The sequence below is a fragment of the Phocoena phocoena genome, chromosome 1 (genome assembly GCF_963924675.1).
Source record: "Phocoena phocoena chromosome 1, mPhoPho1.1, whole genome shotgun sequence".
In the NCBI taxonomy this organism is placed as follows: Eukaryota; Metazoa; Chordata; class Mammalia; order Artiodactyla; family Phocoenidae; genus Phocoena; species Phocoena phocoena.
Genome location: NC_089219.1, coordinates 151,277,156 through 151,303,221, shown reverse-complemented (window position 1 = coordinate 151,303,221; position 26,066 = coordinate 151,277,156). Strand labels below are relative to the sequence as shown.

Here is a 26,066-nt window from a genome sequence, read left to right as displayed (position 1 = left end):
TGGGACTGGGAATGCACTTTACTGATGCCCTAGGCAAGAGTGTGTAGAAAATGCCAGGGCGGCCTGAGCATGAGTAGAAGCTAATCTGGCTTTTTCCTCCTTCATGGTCGTGGGGGCTGTGGGGAAAAGGGAGAGTAAAGAAAATTGCCTGGTTGAAAGCCAGTGACTGATGTGAGATTGCCTTTTGCATGATGCTGCTCTAGGCATATGGATTACGACCAGCTACAGATTAACCTCTTCCCTCTGTAATTGTTTATGGCCTCATCCTTCTGAAATTGCCCCCTTGTGGCCTGAAATCCTTTCTGGGGTTTTCTTAGGCTGGGGACTGTGCTTGCTGGTGGGAAATACATCTACCCATCTCCTCCTCAGTGACACGGAGGAGGAGACCAATGGGAAGATTCTTGAACTTTCCTTATTTTATTTTTAGGCTGGTAACTTCCCACAGAGAAGCAGGCTCAGGATCCTGAATTGTTACTGCACAGCGGCTGGATATTTGCTGCTGAGTTCTGTTAAATTCAGATTGGAAATCTAGGCTGCTGGCTTTTAAGCCCGCCCCCCAAATGTTCACATATCACCCTTGGGGCCAGTAGACACAACCCAAAGTCTTGGTGGTTTTCAGTCTGGCCTCTTCATAAATCATTCTAGAGGGAGCTATAGGCATTCAGAGACTGACAAAACATCTCCTAAAACTTCTGTTTGTTCCTTCTCTGGTTAAAGGTAAATAGAAATGGCTCATGGATAAGTTGTGAACTTTTAAAAGTTTCTGATTTCCTGTAAACCTCTCTCCTTTCTTGGCTCTTTTCTCCTTTTGTGGTGGCTGTCATTCTCACCTGCAGAAAAGTATTATTCTGTAAAAACAGAGGAGGATCTGATAGTATTAATTTTATACTGTTGGTTTGACCATTATCCTTTAGTGTAAATGAACATTTGTATTTCAGTCATTCATCTCCATCTGTGAATAGAAGGCCCCTGTTCTTGTGTTAGCCATCACAAGTAGGTGAAGAAAGAGCTATATTCTATACTATACATTTATTCATCCCTTTATTTACTCACTCATCTATTCATTCGACAGTTATTTTGTTGATCGTCTGTCAGGTACCTGATACTACTCTAGGTGCGTGGTTTATATCAGTTATAAAACGAAGATCTCTGTGAGTTAACATTCCAGTGGGGCAAGATGGAGATAAATAATAAACATGATGGATATGTAAATTACTTAGTATTTAGAAGGTCAAAAGTACAGTAAAGAGGATCAGGGTAGTGAGGTCTGGTTGCATTTTAAAACAGGAGTGGCAAGCCTTTAGGTGAGGCCTTATAAAGTAGGTCACATTTTTAAAAAAAATATTATTATTTATTTATTTATTTTATTTTGGCTGTGTTGGGTCTTCGTTTCTGTGCGAGGGCTTTTCTCCAGTTGCAGCGAGCGGGGGCCACTCCTCATCACGGTGCGCGGGCCTCTCACTATCGTGGCCTCTCTTGTTGTGGAGCACAGGCTCCAGACGCGCAGGCTCAGTGGTTGTGGTTCACGGGTCCAGTCGCTCCGCGGCATATGTGGGATCCCCCCAGACCAGGGCTCGAACCTGTGTCCCTCTGCATCGGCAGGCAGATTCTCAACCACTGCGCCACCGGGGAAGCCCAAGTAGGTCACATTTGTGCTAAGATTTGTGCAAAGATTGGAGGAGGGGAGGGTGTCAGTGGATACTAGGGGAAGGAAGAGCATTCCAGGCAGGGGAAACAGCCAATGCAAAGGCCCTGGGGCAGGGTCAGAGGCCCAAGTGTGCTTGGTGTATTTGAGGAATAGCATGGCCTAAAGCAGAGTGGTTTGGTGGGATGGGAGGAGTAGGAGATGAGGTCTGAGAGGAGCGGCTATAGGGTCTATAGGGGAAGATGATGTTTGATCATGTCATGCCATGTAGGCCATTGGCTTTTACTCTGTAATTATGTATATATCTCTATCTATACGTCTATATACATAAGTACATCACACTAGGTACCATCGGATCTTATAGTTTTGTATCTCTCCCACCTTCTTAACTCCGTAAGGTCTGTCTTTAGGAACTGGGGGTGGGAGGGAGGTTGATTATGAGGAGAATGTAGAGAAACTTATACCAAAGCCTTACTAGAGACCTGAACCTGGGCTTTTTGAGACTTGGTCCTTTGGTAAGGTTCCTCCCATCCACCCTTCCCTGGCACACAGAACAGGAAGTCCATATATTTTTCTTAACCCAGCGTCTCCCCTTCTTCTGCTTAAGAACTCTTCTGCTTCAGAATGATTTTTGGCATATTTGGCATAAATATGCTTCAGAGAGCATCCTGAAACATTTTTCTATGCCACCAACACAATACTTTCTAATTCTGGAAAGGAACTTTCCAATAACGTTTAAGTGAAGAAATAGACGTGAAAGCCCTTTGAAACTCGAACTCCAGGAAGAGATGGTCAGGCTGCATCACTAGAGAGCCTGCATTACCCACCTTCATACCCAGAAAACCACAGCCAGAGCAATACTCTTGGACAGGAGTTCTCTCTTGGTTGGATATTGGGCATATCTGGATCCAGTCCAGCCCTGACTTTTTTTTTATCAGTACCTAGTCCCTGTGTTTCTTTGTGCTAAGAAGTCCGGTGGTGGCATAGTTTTCCACGAGGGGATGTGGAATGGTTTATTCTAGATGAGAATTTCATCTTGTGTACCTGATTTTCTATTTGTTTTGTTTTCAAGAGCTGTTGTGTTACTGCCTAAAATCTCCAAACGTATTTTGAAAACACTGACAAAAGCCCTGTCTGCAGACTAGTGTTTTCTGACTGCAGAAAAATTGACTTTGCCAAGCAGGTCATGAAACCAATTTTATCACCCACTCACCAGGTTTTTTTTTTTATTTTTTTGGCTGCATTGGGTCTTTGTTGCTGCACGCGGGCTTTCTCTAGTTGCGGTGAGCGGGGGCTACTCTTCTTTGGGGTGCACGGGCTACTCATTGCGGTGTCTTCTCTTGTTGCGGAGCACAGGCTCTAGGCACCCGGGCTTCAGTAGTTGCGGTGTGTGAGCTCAGTAGTTGTGGCTTGTGGGCTCTAGAGTGCAGGCTCAGTAGTTGTGGCTCATGGGCTTAGTTGCTCCGCAGCCTGTGGGTTCTTCCCGGACCAGGGATTGAACCTGTGTCCCCTGCCTTGGCAAGTGGATTCTTAACCACTGCGCCACTAGGGAAGTCTCTCACCAGCTTTTTGAAAATGTAAATGGCGTAGTAGTAAAAAAAAGGATAGAAAATATCAAAGTGCATTGGATGTAAAAAGGATAAATATTGCATCAGTTTTTTTTAGGGGTGTGTGTGTGTGTGTGTGTGTGTGTGTGTGTGTATGTGTATACTGGGGCACAGCGTAACATGTATTGCTCATTATGGGTCACGGTCAAAACAGTTAAAACACTATCTTAGCCTGTCCAAATGTTGTATTTGCTTATTATGGGACTGGTGAGGATAGAAGAGAAGTGAATGCCTTGGAAGGTTCTAGCTCTGTGAGATAAATGTAGAAGTTGGAATGACAGTTTTTAGTTAGAAAAACAACCCGGATTGGGTTTGTTACCCTTCTATGACGGTAGAAGTTATTGTGCTAGAACATAATGCTGTTCAGGTCAACAGGAACTAAGCTGGCTGTTTCTGTCTGCACAAAGAGTTGTGCAATTTCCAGCGGGAACTCCCTCTGGAAATGGAGAGGGAAGGGGAAGGAAGAGTGGAGAAAGAGGCAATTAGGCAGAAATCTTCATTGTGAGTCTAGCTAACCCAGGATCTGCACGTAGTTAATGCTGAGGCTTTGTTGGAATCTGCCAAAGATACACTGTGGAAGACACGGAAAGCACAACTCATTTCTATTTATTTCGGCTCAGCATTTATGCCAGCCTCGCACTAGGTGCTGGGATGTAACAGTGAATAAGACATGGTCTTGGGTTTCTGGCGCTCCTAGCCTGGCAGGGAAAACAGATATAAATTGCTTACTACTGTACATTGTGCTGAGTGTCGTAATAGAAAGTGTGTATAAACTGGTCTTGTGAATTAGAGGAACTGTGCTCTCAGCCTTTCATTCTGAGAAATGTGCCACTTAATAAAAAAGAACTAAAATAGGGTTTTCTGTTTTTTGTTTTCTAAAAGTTGGGGAAGTTACTCTATTGGAAAGGAAAATGAAATTTCTAAGCACATTGGGTTCATCTAGTCAGGCTACTGTGTTATTTCATGTCATTTACTCTAAATGTATTTTAATGTCTTAAAAAATATTTTTAAAAACATTTTTTGGCATAATCCCTGCCCAGAAAGTCTGGAGACACATAAAATAATGTAAAACGATTTTCTAGAATGTCCTTGAAAAATCCCGACAAAACAATAGGAACTTGAGCGCGTTTCTGATGCAACCCACAGCACGGTGCTTTTACTTTCTCTTTGATCTTTAAAGTCAGTAATAACTTTTGGGGACATGTAAAGTCATGACTAATTCAACAAAAGAAATAGCAATGCAAGTCATAGATCTAGAACCTGGGTCTCCCAAATGCAGGCTAATTTACTCCTGTCAGCTTCATTTGGACCAAGCCTATCCCATGACTCTGGAACCAGACTGAATCAAGAGCTGAGTTTTAATGTCTTTTTTTTAGTTTTTATTTTATTTATTTCAGTATTTTTTTTTTTTTTTTTTTTTTTTTTTGCTGTACGCGGGCCTCTCACTGTTGTGGCCTCTCACGTTGCAGAGCACAGGCTCCAGACGCGCAGGCTCAGCCACTTTGAGGCATGTGGGATCTTCCCAGACCGGGGCACGAACCCGTGTCCCCTGCATCGGCAGGCAGACTCTCAACCACTGTGCCACCAGGGAAGCCCTATTTCAGTATTTTTTTAATTGTCAGCTGACTTTGCTCTGAATTTTGTTCCTGCTGACAAATCTGAATAAACCCATCTATGGGTTTGAACAGTGGAGTATTTTTTCAGAGGTGTGAAATGATTGGAAAGCCTTTTAACTGTACATTCTGAAGCATTTACTTCTTCTTGTCTCTGGGATTGAATAAAAGCAGCTGGTAAAATCCTTTCCACTTAATTGTTCAAGACATGGCCTTCAAAGGGTGTGAAGTGGGTAGGCAGAGGATAAATACTTATCACAGTTTCTCAGATGAGGAAAGTGAAACCCAGAGACCTAAATCTTCTGACTCATGCAGATACCCTGCTGCTGCCTCTAATATCTAAATGATGGCACTGATCTACTCACAAGATCGGTGCATGTGGTTGTTTTTTTGGCTAATATTTGGAAGCACTAGGCTTTTTGTGTTTTGTGGGGTATTTGCATTTTGCTTTATTTGGAATATTCAGGTTGAGGGAGTCATTATAAGAAGAGTCTCAAAAACCTTAAACCCTCTGAAAATAAAAAGTCTCACATTTCGCTTCTACTTTGGCTCTCAGTTGGAGTGGAACACTTATGTCATTAAAAACACTGTAGTTTGCTTATCTAATTTCTACTCCATGTGTTAATGGCTTCCCACTGCTCTTAGGAAAAATTCCATTCTTCTTCAGACTATTTGCAGTACTCTCCAGGGCTTGATCCCTGCCTCTCTTTTTAATCAGTCTCTCTTTTTTTTTTTTCACCCTCTCACTTAAACTCTGTGCTTCAGCTAATCTGAATTTCTTAGATTTTTTTCAATTCCTTGCACATGGCTTCCTTTCTCTTGCCTCTGGGCCTTTGAACATGCTGTTGCCTGTGGGCTGGAGCACTTTTCCTGCCCTCTTCCTCTGGCTCACTCTGATCCTCCAAGACCTCTGAGAGCCCCTTGCTGAGCCCTAGACCAGTTTGGTCTTATCTACTGTATATTCCTACAACACCCTCTTTTCTTCCTCATTCTGGGTTCATCACACTGCAGGAACTTTTATAGTCTTTCTCTGGTAGATTAGTTTCCTTGGGAAGGCAGGCACAGGGTCAAGAGAAAAGAAGTTCCTTAAAATTACTGGGGTCTGATCAAAAAGTTTTTTATATTAGACTGGCATTTTGTAACATTTTAGAATTTATGAACTCCTTTCAGAGAAATATAATTTTGTAAACCCCCTCAAGAATTTAAAAGATAATGTTGTCACTTTTATAAACTACGATAAAGAAGTGAATTTAGGTAAAATGTTTTCTTTTATATCAACATTATTAAAATTATAGTGTACAGTTTATTTTAAAATAGACTTAAAATTTTAATAGCCTCCATTATATATCAAGATAATTTTTCTTTTCTCAGTTAGCAAGTGATATGCACTATTTAATTTATTTAAGTAAATTATGAAAGAGTGTGATTTATCAAAATAAATTTAAAGATAAAATATTGTGCTTAATTTGGGACCAACTTCATTAAAATGTAGTTGGAAATTTAATGACTTGCTAATATAGTTTTTTTTTAAATAAGAGAAACAATGTTTGGTTTGCACTCTTAAAAAAATGACTTCTTCTTAAATGTAATTTTAAAGTTTTGTTTTTAAACTGTGAGTTACCACAGATGGTTTCAACTACATATCTTACAAGGAATAACACATTGTAGGTATGGAATGCCTTTCTTCTAACAATTGAAAAGTCAATTTGGTTATGGTTATTCCTATGTCTTGTGTCTTTAACAATGGATTCATAAGATTGAATCACATGAATGCTACATAGTGACCTGGTGAAGACCATCTTGATGTGAACTGGATGACTTGATACTTATACTTCTAATTGACAATTGCATTTCATCATTTGTATTCTTAGGCTTCTTGTTTTCAACCCATAGTCCACTATGATTATAAATTTTATGATATGTGGCAAAGAATTAAAACGATGAAAAACTGTAGAACGCTCAAAACCACCTTGGCCTAAATGGAGGTTGCCAGGGACCGGAGGGAAGGGAGAATGGGGAGTTAGTCTTTAATGCATATAGAGTTTCAGTTGGGGAAGATGAAAAAGTTCTGGAGATGGATGATGGTGATGGTTGCACAACAATGTACTTAATGCCGCATTAGAACTGGACACTTAAAAATGGTTAACATGGGCTTCCCTGGTGGCGCAGTGGTTGAGAGTCCGCCTGCCGATGCAGGGGACACGGGTTCGTGCCCCGGTCCGGGAGGATCCCACATGCCGCGGAGCGGCTGGGCCCATGAGCCATGGCCGCTGAGCCTGCGCGTCCGGAGCCTGTGCTCCGGAACGGGAGAGGCCACAACAGTGAGAGGCCCGCGTACAGCAAAAAAAAAAAAAAAATGGTTAACATGGTAAATTTTATATTGTGTATATTTTACCACAATAAAAAATCACCTTGGCCTAATTAATGACGTTTGACTTGTCGCCACTAACCATTGTGCACACTCATGTGATATACAGAGGCTCTAAACTTTCTAGTTTTAAAGGGAAAACAATTAGATTATTGATTTAAAAAAAAATGAAGTTGCTGCTCTGACTGCCATTAGTCATGTGAAGACCCTAGAACACATGTGTCAACTGCTTGGGATTCGCAGTCTACTGCTTGGTCAACAGCCTTAGAAAAATGTAGGTGGACGTATTAGGAGACCAGGGTTTGAATCTTATTTGGGGTCGGTAACTTCTGCGGTATGTCCCACAATGCCAGATCCCTAGTCCACATTTCCAGAGTGGACGGGCTATTGCTGCTTTCTTCCTCATCATGAAAAGAGCGGAAAATGTAGGGAACACTGGAGGTGAGGATATAAGGGAGAGACACTGAAACCGTGGCCTAGCTTTGTGTGCCGTTCGTGCCTTGTATTTGCCATTGGGCCTCACTCATCAGTGACAAGGGGTTGGGCCTATACTCTCTCCACTTTCCCCGGGGCCTCTTGGGGGCGGAAGAAGCAGGTCACTCCACTTGCTGAATGACACTGCTGGGTGTTGCTGTGGGTTGGTTGGAGGGACAGGAACTTTTCCTGGTGGTATGTGTGTCGGGGGGCTCACAGGGACCCTTTTAAATTCTTCTCACTGGCCCCTGTGATTCTGTGACCCTGGTTATTACATGTTCAGAAGTGTCAGCTTATTTGAAAGTGGTACGTTTATTTTCTATGTAAGTATTACTGAAGGCCATCATACTTTCGTTTGCAGGATGCTAACAGACTCTGGCATCTAGATTATGGCAGCAATATTGAAAAAATATTATAGTGGGAAGTGATATTTAGGAAAACCTTACCAATTTTCATTCTCACTTGGGAGGCTTGTCTTTGCACTCTTTGGTCAGCCCTGGGCAATTAAAACTTTTGTTCCAGTAAAGTTTCCTCCTAAAAAGTTTCATCAATTATGAAAAATGCCCTGTGGGCATTACACTGTGAACTCTTTTGTGGCTATCATAAATAATGGGGCAAAGACACTTGTCAAAATATAGCAGAGCTGATTAGATAATACATCTCTCCTTTGATTTTTGATTGGTTTTCTGTTTTAATTTTTAAAGGAATAGCTGTCGCTTCCTTATAAAATAGGAAATGCTCATTAAAAAATATGCAAAACTGGAAAGTACAAAGAAGTCAGCAGTAAATTGTTCCAACTTCTATTGCACCAAAAGAGTTCTACGTTCATTCATTCAATGAGTATACATTGAGTGCTTTCTATGTGTGAGGTACTATGACACCAGGGATCAAGTCCCTGCTGTCGTGAGGCTTATGTTCTGGTGGGAGGGTAAGAGGATAAATACATAACTAAGTAGATTTATAAGTGTCATAAAGAAAAATAAAATGGGGTAAAGGCATAGAGAGAGTCAGGGCCTCTTTCAAATGGAGTAGCCACAGGGTTGCTCAGAGAAGGCAACATCTGGGCAAAGAATTGAGTGAAGTGAGGGAGCTAACCTTGTGAATGTTGTGGGGAAGTGTGCTTCAAGCCGAGGGAAAGTATATGCAAAGGCCCTGAGGTGGGAGTGTGCGTGGCATGTTCTGTAAACAGACAGGCCAGTGTGGCTGGAGACCAGTGAGTAAGGTGAACATAACAGAGAGACTGGAGAGATAGCCAGGGGTTAGGCCATGTAAGGTTTTAGAAAGCCTGCAGCTTTTTTCTACAATGTGAAGCTGTTGGAGGATGATGAGCAGGGAATATAGACTGTAGGGGAGTGAGGGTGGCGGCAGCAGGAACAGTTAGGAAGCTACCACAGTAATTCAGAACAAAATGATGCTGAGTTGGACTAAGTTGGGAATGGTAGAGGGGATAAGAAGTGGTTTAATTCTGGTTGAATTTTGAAGGTAGAGTGAACAGGATTTGCTCACAAATTGGATTGGGAGTTTGAAAGAGAAGAATCAATAATAAATCTTAAGGTTTTTGGCCTGGCAGGTGGTGTCATTACTAAGACAGGGAACATGGGGATCAGGGTGTGTATCAAGAGCTCAGGTTTGGGCATGTTAAGTTCTAAGTATCTGTTAACCATCCAAGAGGAAATGTTAAGTCAGTTATAGAAGCCAGGAATTCAGGGAGGGGTCCAGACTGGAGATATAGATTTGGCAGTTACCGGGCACAGAACCAGAAGAGATCTACTGGGAAGCAAGTAGAGATGGAAAAGAAGCCCTAGATGGAACCCTGGGGTGTCAGCAGTTGGAGGTTGGGAGAGAGGAGGAAGGTCCAGTGAAGGAGACTGAGAATGTGTGTCCAGGGGCATATCAGTAGAGGGTGTTGTCCCGGGGCCAGAGGGTGATCCCCTCTGTCCAATTCTGGTGGTGGTGGAGGAAGCTGGGTCTCGAGAATTGTCTGTGTTTGGCAACATGGAGATCGTTACTGCCCACCGCGAGAATGGAAGAAGCAAGAGCCTGATTACAGTGGGCTAAAGAGAAAAAGGGAAGAAAGGAAGTGGAGGCTGGGAGTATGGACAACCATTCTGAGTTTTATTGTAAAGAGAGGGCAAGATGAAAAAGTAGCTGGGGAGGAAGGGGGAGAGCAAGGAGACTGTGTTTCCTTGTGGGGGAATATAACATGTTTGTTTGCTTATGGGAATGATCCGGCAGAGAGGGGAAAAGGATGGTACAGAATATGAGTGTATAACTTTAGGAGCAAGGGCCTTGAGTGAGCAAGGTGTGGGTTCTAGTGTGCAGGTGGAAAGATTAACCTAGGCTAGGAGCTGAGACAGGGAGGGCTGTGAGGGGAGGTGGGGGTGGTGGATTTGGTGCCAGGCATGTGGACTTTCTCTTCCAGTGCACACTTTCGGTGCATGGAAACAGAATGGTGGCTGGAGAGAGTGAAATAATTTTATAAGATTGGCATTATGCCATATGTGCTTTAAAAATAAAAACAATTGAATTTAATTTTACTTGAATCTAACATAAGAAAAAAAAACTGAAGTGAAAGTAAAGAAACTGGTGAACTTCAGATAAATGTTTCTTCTCCACAAAGGATTGTAGTCCTTTAAGTTCTCTCTAAGGTTAAGAAAATGATTGTGAAAATCATTAGGAGGCTGAAGTCATTGCTGATATTTTAAACTACATTTTTAGCTAAATCTTCACTTTTTGACAAGACTGGCTGATCCCTTGCCTGGAAAGATTAGGTGATTCATTTTCTTGCCCTTCCTTGTACCTCTCTTTCCCATCTCCCAGTTTTTGTAGCTTATCTGGCTTTATTACCTTGGCAATGTTCCTAACATTTACATTCTGACCTGAACTCTCCCGTTTTGGGGGTCTTTTCTTTTACTGCTTCTTTGTTCCTGTGGTTTTGTTTTGATTGAGCTACTGGGTTCAGGATTTCTGTCTCTCAGGAGGGGTTCATGCGTCTATATTAGGCTGAGATCTTTCAAGTTGGCGAATGGCTGAGCCTTTTTCACACTTGAACTTGAGGTGACTCAGCTTGCCATAAATTCTTGGATCACAGTGGCTCTCCCTTAGAATCATTTTAGAATGTGGCTTCATTTACTTCAGGCCTCAAATGTTGCCTGGAACAATCTGGAAAAATCTGAGACCATCCTGATTTCTGCCTCCCTACTTTGTTAGACAATTTGCTTTTTCTCCATTGATTCTTAAATAATTCTTTCTTTATCCTTGAAGTTCAAAAATTTAAACAGTATCTGTCTTGATGTTGATTATTTTATGTACATTTCCTGGTATGTAGTATCCCTTTTCTACCCACAGATTTAGTCCATCCATTTTAAGGAAATTAATTGCTCTGTATTATATCTCTGTGTATTCTTTCTATTTTGTTGATCTTCCTTTGCCTTTACTATGAGTCCTTTTAAGTCCTTTTTTTTAAACATGCCATTAATTGGATTCTTTTTTTTAAAATAAATTTATTTTATTTATTTATTTTATTTTTGGCTGTGTTGTGTCTTCATTGCTGCACGTGGGCTTTCTCTAGTTGCGGCGAGCGGGGGCTACTCTTCGTTGCAGTGCGCAGGCTCCTCATTGCGGTGGCTTCTCTTGTTGCAGAGCATGGGCTCTAATCACGCGGGCTTCAGTAGTTGTGGCACGTGGGCTCAGTAGTTTTGGCTCACGGACTCTAGAGCACAGGCTCAGTAGTTGTGGCGCATGGGCTTAGTTGCTCCGCGGCATGTGGGATCTTCCCGGACCAGGGCTCGAACCCGTGTCCCCTGCAATGGCAGGTGGATTCTTAACCACTGTGCCACCAGGGAAGCCCTATTAATTGGATTCTTAAAAACCTTTAATTATGAAAAATTTCAGACATACGCAAAAGTAGGGAGAATAGTGTTATCAACTTCCATATCCCCATCACCCTGCTTCGAAAATCCTCAGTTCACGGCCAGTCTTGTTTTATTTATATCCACTCCCCACCCCCAACGCCCCACCCCCCGTCACTCCCCTCCATCACTTTGAAGCAAATACCAGACATTATTCATCCTTGAATATTTCAGTATTTATCTCTAGGAGATAAGAACTCTTTTTTTTTTTCAACTTAACCATTAATAAGTTTCATCTATTCTGTTTATAATCCATTTGTTAAATATGTAATGACATTGCCTTTGTGTTAGATCAGTAGCTTTTTTGCTCTGAAGGTGCGATGGGTTATCATAGTTGCTGGACCTCAAAATCAGGAAGACAAAACTCAAAGGACAAGCCGGAGAATTCTCCCTGATACACAGTGGTGACACATTGGATTGGGCAACAGTAGCAGGAGTTGCATAGACAGGAAGTATCCGTTGGTTCCTTGGTGTTCTCTGAATTTCTAGTGTTCATGTGAAATGTGGAAGGAATGGGAAGAGGACCCGGAATGTACAGTTTCTTTTCAAGCAAGAAGTGAAACTTAAGCCCTTTCTGATTTAGTAATGATCATGAAGAAGGAGCTGAGTGGTTTGAAGACTCTGTTCTAGTTCTGCCTTTGGTGGCCATGTGTTTTATTCCATAGCTTTTTTAATCTTCAGGTCAAGACCTTCTACTAGGTCATGAAATCAAATTAGTGGGCCACAACAAGCATTTAAAATGTAAAAAAACAGACTTTATGGAATATGTATTGTTTCATGAAATTGTGTTTCCTGTGTGTATGTTGGCTTTTAAGAGTTAGGAAGCCACTAATTTATTCTATTCAATTCCTATCACTTCCTATACCTTCTTGTCTAGAAAGTTAAAGGATTAAAGAGCCCATGAGACAGATTTGATTTATGTATTTAACCAAAGCATATATGGTATTTTCAATGTACCAGGAACTATTCTAGATACTTTACAAATGTTAACTCAAAAACTCTAAGAGGTAGGTACTATTATTAATGAACTTTGACACATAGAGCCATTGAGGCACAGAGAAGTTAAGTAATTTGTCCAGGGTCACACAGCTAGTAAGTGATGGAGCTGGCATTTTGAGCCCAAACACTCTGTTTTCCAGTTATAGGCAGGCACGTCATATACAATCAATAGTGATCATAGATGCCACTTACTAAATACTTTCTTTGTGCCAAGGAGGCTCAGAGAAAGTTGAATGGTAACTCAGATTTTGCTCTGCTGACTCTCCAGTTGATAGCATCTCTAGGTGGGCATGGACTTTTTGCTACTATTTCCTTCAAGAAGAAATGATATAAAGGTGTTTTCCCACTCCACCGCAACACAAATACTTAAATACTCAAAGTTAAGGGAGTAAGAATGAGGACTTTTGTGTGATAAGCTGAAGAAATTCAGGGATCCCAATCAATATTGCCAGCTGGAACTATAGGATTCCAGTATGAAAGGCAACTAAATGAGTCCATATCTCAGTTTCATTAAAAAAAATATAGGAGAGTGAGTAAGAGCCCTGTTTTAGAATTGAACACATCTAGGTTCAGATCCTGTTGTGATCTGAAACTGTCTTGGCGACTTCAGGCAATTAACTAATCTCTCTGAACCTCAGTGGTCCCTATCTGTGAAGTGGGTGGAATCATGATTGACTTTTAATAGAATCTTACTAGGTACCTGGCATATAGTAAACACTTTACCTATTTTATCTATGTTATCTCTTCTATGCTTTACAACAATCCACTGGTGTGGCTGCTGTTACAAGCTGTATTTTATAGATAATGAAACAGACTTAGAGAGATTAAGTGTCTTTTTCAAGGATACACAACTAGCATGCGGCAGAGCTAGAATTAAAGCCAGGTCTTTCTGAATGCAATGTCTGGGCTCTTAACCATTCTGCTTTATTGCAAACTTATCCCACTGGGATGTTTTGAGGATTAAATGAGATAACATACCTTTACACTTAAATGGTGACTCAACTTTCTATGAGTCACATAGAAAGTATTTAATAAATGGCATCTGTGATCACTGTTGATTGTATACCTACCCAAAACTTTTGTAGAGACACTTTACCTGTTCATAGAAAACAAACTGTAGTCAACTAAATCAGTTCTTAGAACCAACCAATCACTTCACAAATATGTTGAGTCCTTGAAAAATAACTGTTAGTTAGCTATTCTCAACACTCTGCTAAGCAGATACTTTCGTTGGGGAATAAGTTTCATCAAAGAAAAGATGATCTATCCAGCATCTAGAACAGTGCCTGGCCCATGGTAATTGTCTTAGTCTGGGTTCCCTAGAATTAGAGCTCTAGAGGCAAACGATTACACTTTATTTGTGAGAGCCATCACAGGGAAGCAGGAATGAGGAGAAAAGGGAAGCGGGAAAGGGAGGGAGGGAGGGAGAACAAATATAAGGGACTGCTTAGAGGCTGGCCACAGCTTCATGACAGGCTGATCATTTGGTCTTGTGGGACATCTTCAGAGAAAATGTGTGAAGCTACTACATCTCTGAATGGTCCACTGGGGAAAGGAGGGAGAAGATTTCATTTGCCATCCCCCATCCCCTCTTACTCAGGGGTTGATGTCCTAGAGCTTCAATTCCCCTGTGCTTCTTCATGGCCTGGCTGGTGGCTGAGCAGGTCCCTCCAAATCCCATGCCACAGTGGCGACAGGGAAACCCTGGGGTGGGAATTGAGAGGCGTGTAGCACAGGTACAAGGCAAGGGGTTGTCAGGGCGGCACACCAGCATGAAGGACTGGAACAGTCATAGCAACTGGAGTAGTACAGGCTGACCCAGCCTGTCAGTAAGGTGGTTGTGTTCATCTTGGGTGATGCATAGCAGGCTGTCAATAATGATCGCTCAAGTTAATAAACTCTTTGTCCTGCTGTCTTCTTTAAGTGATTTGCAGTTATTGACACCTTGATACATCTCTTTCCATTCTCACTCTAGTTTCCTATCTCCTCTTCTTTTGCTTTCCACCTAAATGAGGGTGTCCCCAGGCTTAGGCCTACTTCTCTTTCATTCTCCATGCTTTCTATGGGCAGCTGCACTTGCTTTCATGGTTAACTTCATACTCCCATCTACTTGCTGATGGCTCGCAAATGTCTCCCTCCAGGCTTGACCTCTCCTGAGAACTCTAGACTGGAGAACAAAACTGCATTTTCCAGTAGGAAGTTCTACAGGCACTTCAAAGGCCGAGTGAATCTCCTGGTCTTCTGTAGTCATCTTTGTCCCTTTTCCCAACAACTAATAGGGGCTTGGTCCATGCTGGTGGAAGTAAATCTGAAATGATGTGCCAATACTGTAGGCCAAGCTGGGTCCTACACAAAATGAAGTAAATCCTCCAGAGCCAGCTCTCTAGGAATTTAGGGTCTGGATTTTAGGATTGATCTGGTTTGTTTTCCATTCAGTTGTGCTGGAGCCTTGAGCAGCATACGGTTTACCGTTGTCCATTACTATAGTGGACATGTTGAAATTGACACTTAGTCTTTTCAGGAGTTGAGTTCAGGGAAGTCCTTGGGTTTTTGACTCTTCTTGTGCTGTCCTTCTGCTTTTCAAGACCCTTACCTTGCTTTGTCCACAGTTTACAGATCCCTTTGGAACAGTGTATCTGATCTGCTCATCGAGCATGTGCACTCTTTCTTGCTTTTCCACCCCCCTCTTTCTCTCCATGCTCTTCTGAATAAACCTTCAAATCACTGCGCTGTACTCACACAGGCCCCTGGGCTTAATCTGCCCATTTCTGCCTCCTCACCTTTGCCCTAGTAATCACAGCGCTCCTTCATCTATAACCCTTACACCTCTTTAAATCCTCCCCAGTTTCAGGCCTGAAGACCAACTCAGGCTGATCCTGGTTTATACTGATCACCTCTCTGAACGTAATCTGGGACCATTATTTTGGCACTTAGCACACACAATCCTATACAGTTGAATGCTTTTGAATTTAGTCTCCTTTTTTTCCCAATTGGATTATAAGCTCCTTGAAAGCAAGACAATGTCTTATATTTTCTTGTGTGTTCCAATGATTTGTCACTCAGATCTTTGCACAGAGATGGTATGAGACGAATATATGCTAGATTTGTTGGTTGGTTATCATGGTCCTTGGGAATTCACTTCCACTTTGTCTCTAGCAATCAATCAGGGGCATCAGACTAGGTAACATTTCCCAGAGGAGCTGTTGGTCATTTCATTCCAAATCTTTAGTTTGTAGTACAAGTTAATTCTAGACTTTGGACCTCAGGAATTCTGTTTCTTAAACATCTCAGGCAAGGCCTAGGAGGTAAAATTACTACTTTGGCATTTGATGTGGCAGCTTGTTCATTTGGGAGCCTTTTGTCTTTGACTTTCTATTGAGGCACTTAAAAGAACCAAGGCGGCCTGCCAAGAGCAGTCCTGATGATTAAAGTTCATTGAGATATCCGCCTTCACACCCTCCCGTTTCATGGGCTTTATGAGGCTGCTTTCTGTGTCTTCACTTGGGGACTCAACAGTTAATAAATGGACGTCCTTCGGAAACTCTTAAGGCCATTTTTCTCCTTCTCCTTCCCCCTGGCTGGTTTCTCTTTGTCTCCAAAGCTGCATGCATTGTTCTTAGGTAGTGTGGAGTTAATGCGAGGGGAGGAAAGGTTCTTTCTTTCATAACTTTGGGGAAATCTACTGCACAGGGCAGACAGTTTTGAAGATGGCCAAACTTAAAGTTCGACACAAAGAACTATAGTAAAAGGAAAGCCGGAGAGGCTAGCACTCCAGTTGCCACCACCCCTCCTTCCTCCCACCAAGGTAACTATCTTACCTTTGAACCCAACGATCTCTCTTACATGTCCAGTTTGCTCACCACTGTATAGGAGGGGATAGCTTGGACTCACTAGCTTTAGGATCAGTGGCTCTAAAGTATGTATTATTACTAGTGATTAGTGTTAGTATGTGTGGGGATTTTCCACTCATGGAATTCTCCTATTCTTTTTGACCTCTGTACTATTTCAGCCTGGATTGCTCATTAACGCTCACTCCATCTCTTAATTTAGAAGGCCTAGGAACCCATCCAGCAGACCTCCTCCACTCTGATCTTCCTTCAGCTCTGTTCCCATCATGACACAAACTTTCACCAGCTCCATTTCTGGCCTCTTGAAATCCAAACTACCCTGTTAGCCTTTGGAGCTGCTTCTCTCTGTGCACCCTTATCTCTGACCTACCCTTACGTTGCCTTTTGTTCTGGTGAGGCCAGCCTCCTCACTATCTCATAAAGAGGCCGCGCTCAAACATTCCCATCTCTCTACGCTTATGTTTTCCCTTCTTCTGGGAGATTGTCCCCTCACCCTTCCATTTATTGAAATTTTACCCATCCTCAGAATACTAGTTCAGACGTCTCTTTCCTCCCATTTTCTCTCTTTATCCTCTCCTTCCTTCCACAAATTTCAAGCCCTACTATATGCCAGGTATTGTTTTGTGTCTAGGAGTATGTTGTGAGCCAAACAAACAATTTCTCCCTCCCAAGTTTAGTCTTTCTCAAGAAGCCTTATTTTAGCAATGTTAGTCCCCACTGCTTTGAGTCCTTAAGACTTTTACTTGTAATATTTCTTCTCAGTTTCATTCTTCCAGTATACTATAATAAAGATTTATATATTTAATTATATATCTTGCATAATTATGTAATATGTAAATAATTATATATGTTTTGAAAATGTATTATATATTTTGATCATGTTTTTACAATTAGATTGTAAGTTCCTTGAGGACAGGGACCTTCATGCTTCTGAATACTTGAGAATTCCCTACTTAGTCCACTAGGAATCCTTTGTTTGCAAGAGACCAAAACCCCAATGCAAACTATTTTAAGCAAAAATGGAATGAGTTGGCTTGTGTGCTGGAAAGGGGCAGGGATAGGGCTGGCATCTGGCCATGATTGATTCAGGGGCTCAAGTTTCCTTTTCCCATACCTCAGCTCTGCTTCCTCTAGGTTGGCTCCATTCCACTCATGGTGGCAAGATGGTAGCACTGTCCCAGACTGACATTGTCCCCAGGTCTTGTAGCTCCTAGACAGGGCCTGGAGGTAACATCAACCATCTTTGGAGAGGCCGGAGGTGGAATCAGCTTTGTCAAAAGCGCTGAGTTGGGGAGGATATGGATGCAAGGAAGGGAAAACAATAAGTATGTCACATCCACATATTCTGGAAGCTTAGTAGCTATTTGTTGATTGATTGTTTGGATTAACTCATGTTTGTTTCTATGCTATATTCAATAGGGTAAAGTAACGAGGAAAAAGGCCATCAATCACACTCTTTGAGGAAGAATATTTGCTGTTTTCTAGTTTGCTAAGAGTAGCTTGATGGCTTTTATTGGCATACTGACTACTGAGATAAGTAATAATGTCAGTCACTGAAAGATGTGGTATAGGAAGATGATTGAGGGTGATACGTGTCTTCCTTCTCTCTGCTGTCACTACACTGTGTGCATACCTCATTTATTTATATTATTGTTTCACTGTGTTTGTTGTAGGTTTTTTACTTGTCTCTTCCTGACTGCTCTGCTAACATTGACAGAGGACTTTGTCTTTGTACTCTGAGAGCACCTGGAAGGTGCTCAAATAAATATTTGTGACAAGAGTAAGTAAGAAAGAACTTTGGCTTAGGAACCCAGTGACCCGGGTTCCAGGCCTAGATCTGAAGCTTAATAGCTGTGTGATCTCCAGAAATTCCTTCCCCTTCTCTGGGCTCTGGTTTGGTTGTCCAAGAAAAAATTTAAAGGCCTTCCCATTACTGAGTTTGTAGAAAGGCAAACCTGCAGGTAAAGAGTGAGACTTGGCAAGGTATTCCAGCATTCTGTTTCCCAGGGAATAGTTCTGAGAGGAGCTGATGACCATTGTGATAAGAGGTCTTGGTAAGAGATATGGAGGGTAAAGCCTGGTGAAAGCCTCAATTGTCTTCTTATATAACACTTGCTGGAAAGGTACTAGGAATTCATATTCCTGAGATGGCTGAGGTGACATCATGTGTTTGTGAAAGGCTAAAAGCAGGAGACGCAGATTTGTGGAAAAAGACCGGCATCAGGCCTGGTTCCCAGTGGGGAACCCAGGCTGACCTCATGCTCAACGGGCTCTGAGCACAACCTGTGGGAGTGGCAGCTCTTGTCCCCTAGGTGCCAGCACGTCAAGGAGAAGGGAAGGATGTGCCTGTGTTGATCTCCTGAAGGATTACATCTTTCTCCCGGCCTCCCCCCGACCCCCATTTTCTCCTCAGAGGTAAGGGATTCATAGGAGGGGGTTCCATGTGACTTAATCAGACAGAATTCCTAAAAAAGGAGATGAATTTTGAAAGAGGGAAAGAAAGGGGTTAATATCTTTGGATTGGAAGCAGTGAGCTGAACAGAATCCCCCAGTACTCTGCTGACTGATGAATTTCCTGGGTGTTCTCTGAAGTGAGGACAGTTTCTAGAGGACTGTGTCACCTGCATTGGCAGGTGTTATATAATTTTAGAGTCTCCATGATTGTCGCTGTGGCAGGGCCCTTGTTTTGTTAAATGATCAGTATCCTATTAGGTCTAGCTTTTCTTTGAATTTCTTCCGTTTTGTGACCCTTCAGCTTCTTTCTAAAAAGGAAATGAGCCTCCTTCTAACCCCAGGACAGGTGTAGTTAGGAGCTCAGCTATGGCCAAGCATGGACAAGGAGTCAGCATATCCTGCGGGGAACTCTTCTGGATGTGTGTGCTGAGCCTGCATTTGAACTCATACAGAAAAACATTCGTTGCCAGGTTTTGATCTGACACCCTTCAGAAATGATGGAATGGTGATCTGCCAGTGGAGTTCAATGTCCTGGACAAGCCTCCTGTCCTGAGGGACAGCTTCTAAGATTTGCTTTAAGAATATTCAATGCAGAGCTTCCCTGGTGGCGCAGTGGTTGAGAGTCCGCCTGCCGATGTAGGGGACACAGGTTCGTGCCCGGGTCCGGGAAGATCCCACATGCCGCGGAGCGGCTAGGCCCGTGAGCCATGGACGCTGGGCCTGCGCGTCTGGAGCCTGTGCTCTGCAACGGGAGAGGCCACAACAGTGAGAGGCCCGCCTACTGCAAAAAAAAAAAAAAATTCAATGCAGAACTGAAATTCAGCCCATACAAGTGGAGAAATGGAAACCAAGAATTCCTTCCTCCTTTTGGTGCCTGTTTGCTGGACCATTTTCCCCTTAGTTGTCAGGATGGCACTCAGCAGGACATGCTGTTTTGGTAGGGTTCAATCTTTGTAATGGGATATAATTCACACACCATAAAATTTGCCCCTTTGAAGTGTACAGTTCAGTGGGTTTTTTGTTTTCGTATATTCACAAGATTGTGCAACCGTCGTCACGGTCTAGTTCTAGGACAGTGGAGTTACATTTTGACTTGAATCTTTGAATGAAATGCTAACCAAAGGTCAACTCTGATTTTCAAGAAACTTGTTCTAGAACTTTGGCCCCTTTTGCAAGGGAAGCTGCAGTTTGTATTCAAGTGTCATTTTTATAAAACATAATAGAAAAAGAGTCAGAGGACATTGAAATGTTCTTAGGCTTGTTGCCTAATATCTTTTGCCTGCTATTGATGATTTTTAAATCTTTGGTCTTTAGGTGGGGGCTTAATACTATGGCTATCTATAATAAAGAGTATTTGAAGTGAAAGTAATGAGACTGTCTTTGCTTTCTTTTCCTTCCTCTTCTTGTCAAGCCATGCTTCATTAGGGCAGGGCTTGGGCCTGTTTTGTCCTCTGTTGCCATCACCTAGCACAGGGTCTGTTATACAGTAGGGGCACAGTAAAGATTTGCTGAATAAATGGGCTGTGTGAGGTGCCCAGGGGAGGTCATTTTTGGCATGTATCACTCCAGGTCGTTCATGGTGACCTTTGTACTTTGGCTTTCTGGATGGCCATGAAATACATTTATAGCCCTGAGATATAGCTGCATGTAGAACGTGAGAACTTGACTTCTTCAGTGTAGTTCTAGGGACAGAACCTACAAAGATCCCATCATCCCCAGCTCCCAGGAACTCTCATCCAACTATAAACTGAATTTGCAAAGGCTTCTTGGGTTGATGTGGTGAAGCACCGTGGGTGGTATGATTGTGTGTCTTTGCGTGTATACACGTGTGCACGTGCATTCTGGCCTAAGCACACGATGGAACTGTGTGGATGGAACTGTGAGGAATTCCTCCATGTTTTTATAAATTGCCCCTTTCTTCTTTCTGCCCTTGTAGTTTATTGGTCGGCCAGGGTACAGAGGGGCCTCCAGCCTGGGCACATGGCCCAGGCGTGCTGGCGTTCAGTGGCCTATTGTTTCCTGCCCCTCATATGCATGGACAGAGGACTGGGGCTGGCACAGCTGCCTTCTTGGGGACCATTGTTTGTCTTTGCAGCAAAAGCAGCAGCAGCAAAAGCCTGGACAGAGCACATTTTGCCCTGGACAGAGCAGCCATTCTGTCTTGGAGCTGTAGGCCTGGAGATGGGGGTAGTTGGAGTCTCCCTTAAGTGCCTGTGCAGAGGCTCTGAGGGTGGGAGCCAGGGCGGCATCTCCTTCCATGGGGAGGGGTGGGGGAGGGGAGATGCTCAGTGGAGTCGCATCACTAATTAACCACAGTGGCAGGTGGTATCTCTTAGCAGAGACTCTCCTTTTCCTGGATTGGGGTGGGGATATCGCATTCTCACTTCCTTCAAAGCTGCCCTGTAGAGGAGATCTAGAAAGCAGGAAGGGATCCAGCCCAGTTGTGAACTAGTCGAAACATGGGCTAGTTAGTGAGTCACCGGGCTACTTCAAACTTGACTCTGAGGGCCTGAGTCACCACCTCATCTGGAAGGTGGGGAAGGGGACATTACAGGGTTTGGAGTGAGAGAAACTGTGATTCCCCCAGAAATACCTCAGAGACCCCAGACTCTTGTTCATTTCTCTTGTTTCCCTGCCCCACTGACAACCTCTTTGACAAATCAAGGCAAACCTTCATTTGGCTTCAACCCCACTTGCACCTAATTGTGTGAGCCTTTGGTAAATTACTTGTCATACTTCAGTTTTCTCATCTGTGCAATCAGGACAATTGCGGATACCAATTATGGCCTAGTAATAAAGGTTAAATGAGGTGATGTGTATAAAGGTGTTCAGTAAGCACGTACTCCCTTTCCTTCAGGGGCCCGGAGCGGATGCCTGAGGTTGGGGTGCACGTTGGGTAATGCTGCCCATTTGTTGAGACACCTAAGGAGGTCAGGGTGGAATTCCATGCTGGCTGGATGCACGTTGGGGCTTCTTAGATTAATTCACGTATCTTAAAGGCCTCCTATGAAGTGCTTGTTCTTCAGACAGGACAACCCTGGAGCGGTCTACCTCTGGAAACTTATGGGTATTGTGGGAATTTGCTTAGCCTCCTGTTTTTATGGCGAAGGTGGGCATCATCCATCCTCCTGTGCTCCCTTTCTGCTCCACTAGTTAGAGAGTTTATTGAGGCAAAATCTTAAATGAATTACAAGTGACTCAGAGAGGGCTGACAGCCCCTTGCTATCCACATCCTCTTGCACATCTGTTACTGACTGGGTACCTGGAAAACCTTTTCACCCTAAGATGCCCTGATTCTTCTTCTTCTTCTTTTTTTTGTGTGGTATGTGGGCCTCTCAGTGCTGTGGCCTCTCCCGTTATGGAGCACAGGCTCCGGACGCGCAGGCTCAGCGTCCATGGCTCACGGGCCTAGCTGCTCCGTGGCACGTGGGATCTTCCCGGACCGGGGCACGGACCCGTGTCCCCTGCATCGGCAGGTGGACTCTCAACCACTGTGCCACCAGGGAAGCCCCCTGATTCTTATTTAATGGACAAGTTGTAAGTAATATCAATGAGCACTGTGAATGTCCTCTCCACCCACAGTCTGCCTACCCAGTGGCTACTACTACCAGCTACTACTTCTATCTCTCAAAGATAGAAAGAGGACAGATGCCTCGAGGAATAGTCTCGGCAAGGGCTGTTGCCTTTAAGAGGCCCAGAAATCCCTGGCAGGAACCAGATGCCTGGCATGCCCTCTACAGATCTTCCCCCCCCCAACACCCCTGTAATCAGACTCCAAAAAAACACAGAACAAGAGAGCTTTGATGAGGTAGGCGGCTTTTCTGCGCAGCCTTCTGTCTGCTTGAAACAATCCTCTGGTGCTCAGTTTCAGTTCAGGTGAGGTTACTGCAGGCCTGGTTGGCATTGGTGGTTGGCACGGGAGGAGGCAGGGAGCCGAAGAGGGTGAGAACTACACTCACAGATCACCTGAGATCACCCATAAAGGACGAGATACTTGTGGTACATCCTGATATCTGTAAAAACAAACAAAAATGAAGATGGGGATGGATGATGGGCCCGAAGCTACTCCAAGGCAAAGCCAAATGTACCATTTGCCCATCCCTCATTGCTTCATAAAAGGAGGGGTTGGCAGAATTTTCAACATCATAGCTTCGTTCCTGGATTTGCCTCTGATTTATCTGCAGCTCAGATGAAAACTCTAGATTCCACACCCCCACCCTATGCATTACAGAGCATAGACTGAAAGCACTGTTACAACTCTACTGTTGGGGAATGAATTTAGAGCATGCAGAGGAAAGGCGTAATAATACAGGTGCTCTTTTTCCCTGGGATTGGAGTTACTGTCACATCCTAAGCTATTGGAGCTGAGCAGGCTTGTGGGGGTGTGGGGAAGAAAGGGATGGAAGAAGTGGCTCCCCTGTGACTCTGATGGGGATTGGGACATAACTTCAGCAGGATACGCACTGCAGGCCTTGCAGTCTGGCTTTGGCAAGTTGCTTCCTGCGGGTGCCAGGTCTCTTGTCAGTAACGAATGCAGTATTGCATCTGAGGCAGATCTGGTTGTATCTGGAGCTGCCATTGCTGCAGTTCCAGAGAGGGTGTTTGCTAACCCTGTACGAGCATTCCGGCCAACCAGAAAGCTGCCAAGTGAGAGCTTAACCAGAAATATTTCTAGCTTTGACACAGCAGAGGCTCTGAGCATCCGTGAGGATGAAGCATCAGAGATATGAGTGATATTTGTTGGTGAAAATATCAGCTTCTTGAAGATTGATTACATTCAGTGGTATTGGAAACGATGGAATCAGATTGACAGTTAATGGTTTGCATGCCTAGAGGTCTGGGTGCTTGTTTCATTCTTGACTGCCACTATTTGCCCTTGGGCACAACCCTTTCTATCTCCACTAAAATATCCTGACCTCTCCCCCTACTTCATGAAGATGTGGAAAAACAGTTTGAAATAATGGGAGAAAGTATAAAAAGTAGGACTTTGGGCTCTGAAGTGAAGCTGTTTGGGTTTGAATCCCGGCTCCACCACCCAATAGCTTGACTTCTTTTTAAGAGTCAGTTTTCTCATCTTTAAAATAGGGATGAAAGTAGTACTAACCTAATAGGATGGTTGGGAGATAATTCATTTGGCTCCCTGCCAGAAGGGAGCCTACATTCTGACACTGCTGGAAGCACAATAAATTGCTCATTAAGGGGTAGCTCTGAGTATTATTATGTCTGATAAGCAGTTTCTTTTAAATGATTTAGCAGATCCCTGGTTTCAGTGTTCTTTAAGGGTCTGAAAAGAGTTGGTGAGTTTTGGTGGTGCCTCATATCACATTTAAAAAATTAAAGCCTTTAAGTTCCCCATAGCACAGGGAACAACTAAATGGAAGGGGTAAATGTTGGTGTTATGGTTTTTTCCAGGGATCTCTGTCTGACTGCCTCACCTCGCTTTCATTGCAGAGATCCGTGCTCAGCTCACAGAGCAGATGAAATGCCTGGACCAGCAGTGTGAGCTCCGAGTGCAGCTGTTGCAGGACCTCCAGGACTTCTTCCGGAAGAAGGCTGAGATCGAGATGGACTACTCCCGCAACCTGGAGAAGCTGGCAGAGCGCTTCCTGGCCAAGACGCGAAGCACCAAGGACCAGCAGTTCAAGTAGGGATGCTGTGGCTGTTACTTTTAGAGACCTTGAGAATGGGGTCCGGGATGGAGGGAGGCAGGGTGTGCCACCTCCATCGAATTGTATTTATGAAGCAGGTGACCTAGTGATTTCAAATTGGCTGAGGGTTGAGAGCCCTCAAGGACTTCTCCTTTTCCAGATCAGTCTTACATTCAGTTCGATGTCTTGGAGAGATCAGAATAGATGATGAACCACGCTTATAATAACAGCAAACGCCTTTAAAGCTCTTCCTATATGCCAAGCATGGTTCTAAGGGCTTTTACATATTTGTTAATTCACTTAATTTTCACAACTCCATATGTTAGTTATTGTTATATCCCCAACATACAGATGAGGAAACTGAGTCATAAAGTGATTAAGGAACTTGCCCAAGGTCTCTCTCTCTCTCTCTTTCTCTCTCTCACACACACACACACCCCTAATAAATAAATAGCAGAATAGCAGAGCTGAAATCCAAACCCAGGCAATCTGGCTCCAGAGTCTGTGTTCTTAACCATTTCACCAAACTGTCTTTAACTGGAAGAAATGAATGTTGTAGCCATAAATCTAAGTCGCTGTGCAGACAGTTGCTAAAGCCTATTCCTTCTACATTTACAGTATTTTATACAACTGGCCCCTTCACTTTGTTCTCACTGCCATTGCACTAGTTTAGATCATCATCATCTTTGCCTGAGTGATTGCAATACTTACTGTATCATCTTTAGCAGAGGTTCTCAATCCTGGCCACACATTAGAATTCCCTGGAGAACTTTTTAAAAATACTGAAATCTGGGCCCCACTCCAGATCAATTAAACCAGAATCTCTGGGAGTAAGGCCTGGGTAACAGTGTGGTGTAGAAGCTTCCCAGATGATTCTAACGAACGACCAGCGTTGCGGACAACAATCTTCAGCTTCTCCCCATTCCAATCTGCCTGATCCATTGTTATCAGATTTAGTCTTCCTGGAACACCCTGGGGATCAGGCAGTCTCTCTGTGCAATGGCCCCCCGATGTCTGTGTTCTTGATACTGAAGATGTGGTCTCCCAAGATCAGCACCGCCGGGGTTTTGGAGATGCAGAATCTCAGGTCCCACTCCCAGTCTGCTGTAACAAGATCCCCAGGTTGCTGTTGAGAAGTGTTGCTCTGTTCACAAAGGTGTGCACTCCTTGGCTTGGTCTTCAAGCCCCTCTACATCTGGCCCGACCAGCTTTCCAACCTTATTTCCTGTTTCTGTTCTGCTATACTGCAGCCAAACAGAACACTAACTCCACTGGGCCTTTGCTTATCCTGTTATATGAACTTTTGTGCCCATTCTTCACGTCTCTGCACGTTGAAGCCATACCCATGTTTTAAGACTGAATGCAGATGCAACCTGTTTTAAGAAACTTTCCAGATTCTCCCAGGAGGAAGAATGTTCTCCCTCTTCTAAATTCTTACATCAGTTCTTTTTTTTTTTTGTTCTTTTATTAGGACATTCAGAACTATCTGCCTTATATTA

General features: G+C 43.4%; 1 protein-coding gene across 3 annotated transcripts in view; it reads left to right on the top strand.

The window, feature by feature from the left end:
- The window catches only part of SRGAP2 (SLIT-ROBO Rho GTPase activating protein 2), a 227,962-nt gene that overhangs the window by 61,997 nt on the left and 139,899 nt on the right, over positions 1-26,066 (top strand). For all 3 annotated transcript variants that reach the window (XM_065895453.1, XM_065895460.1, XM_065895467.1), the window contains exon 2: positions 24,371-24,563. In XM_065895453.1, coding sequence (XP_065751525.1) covers positions 24,371-24,563 — 193 coding nt within the window. The remainder of the gene's footprint in view (positions 1-24,370; positions 24,564-26,066) is intronic.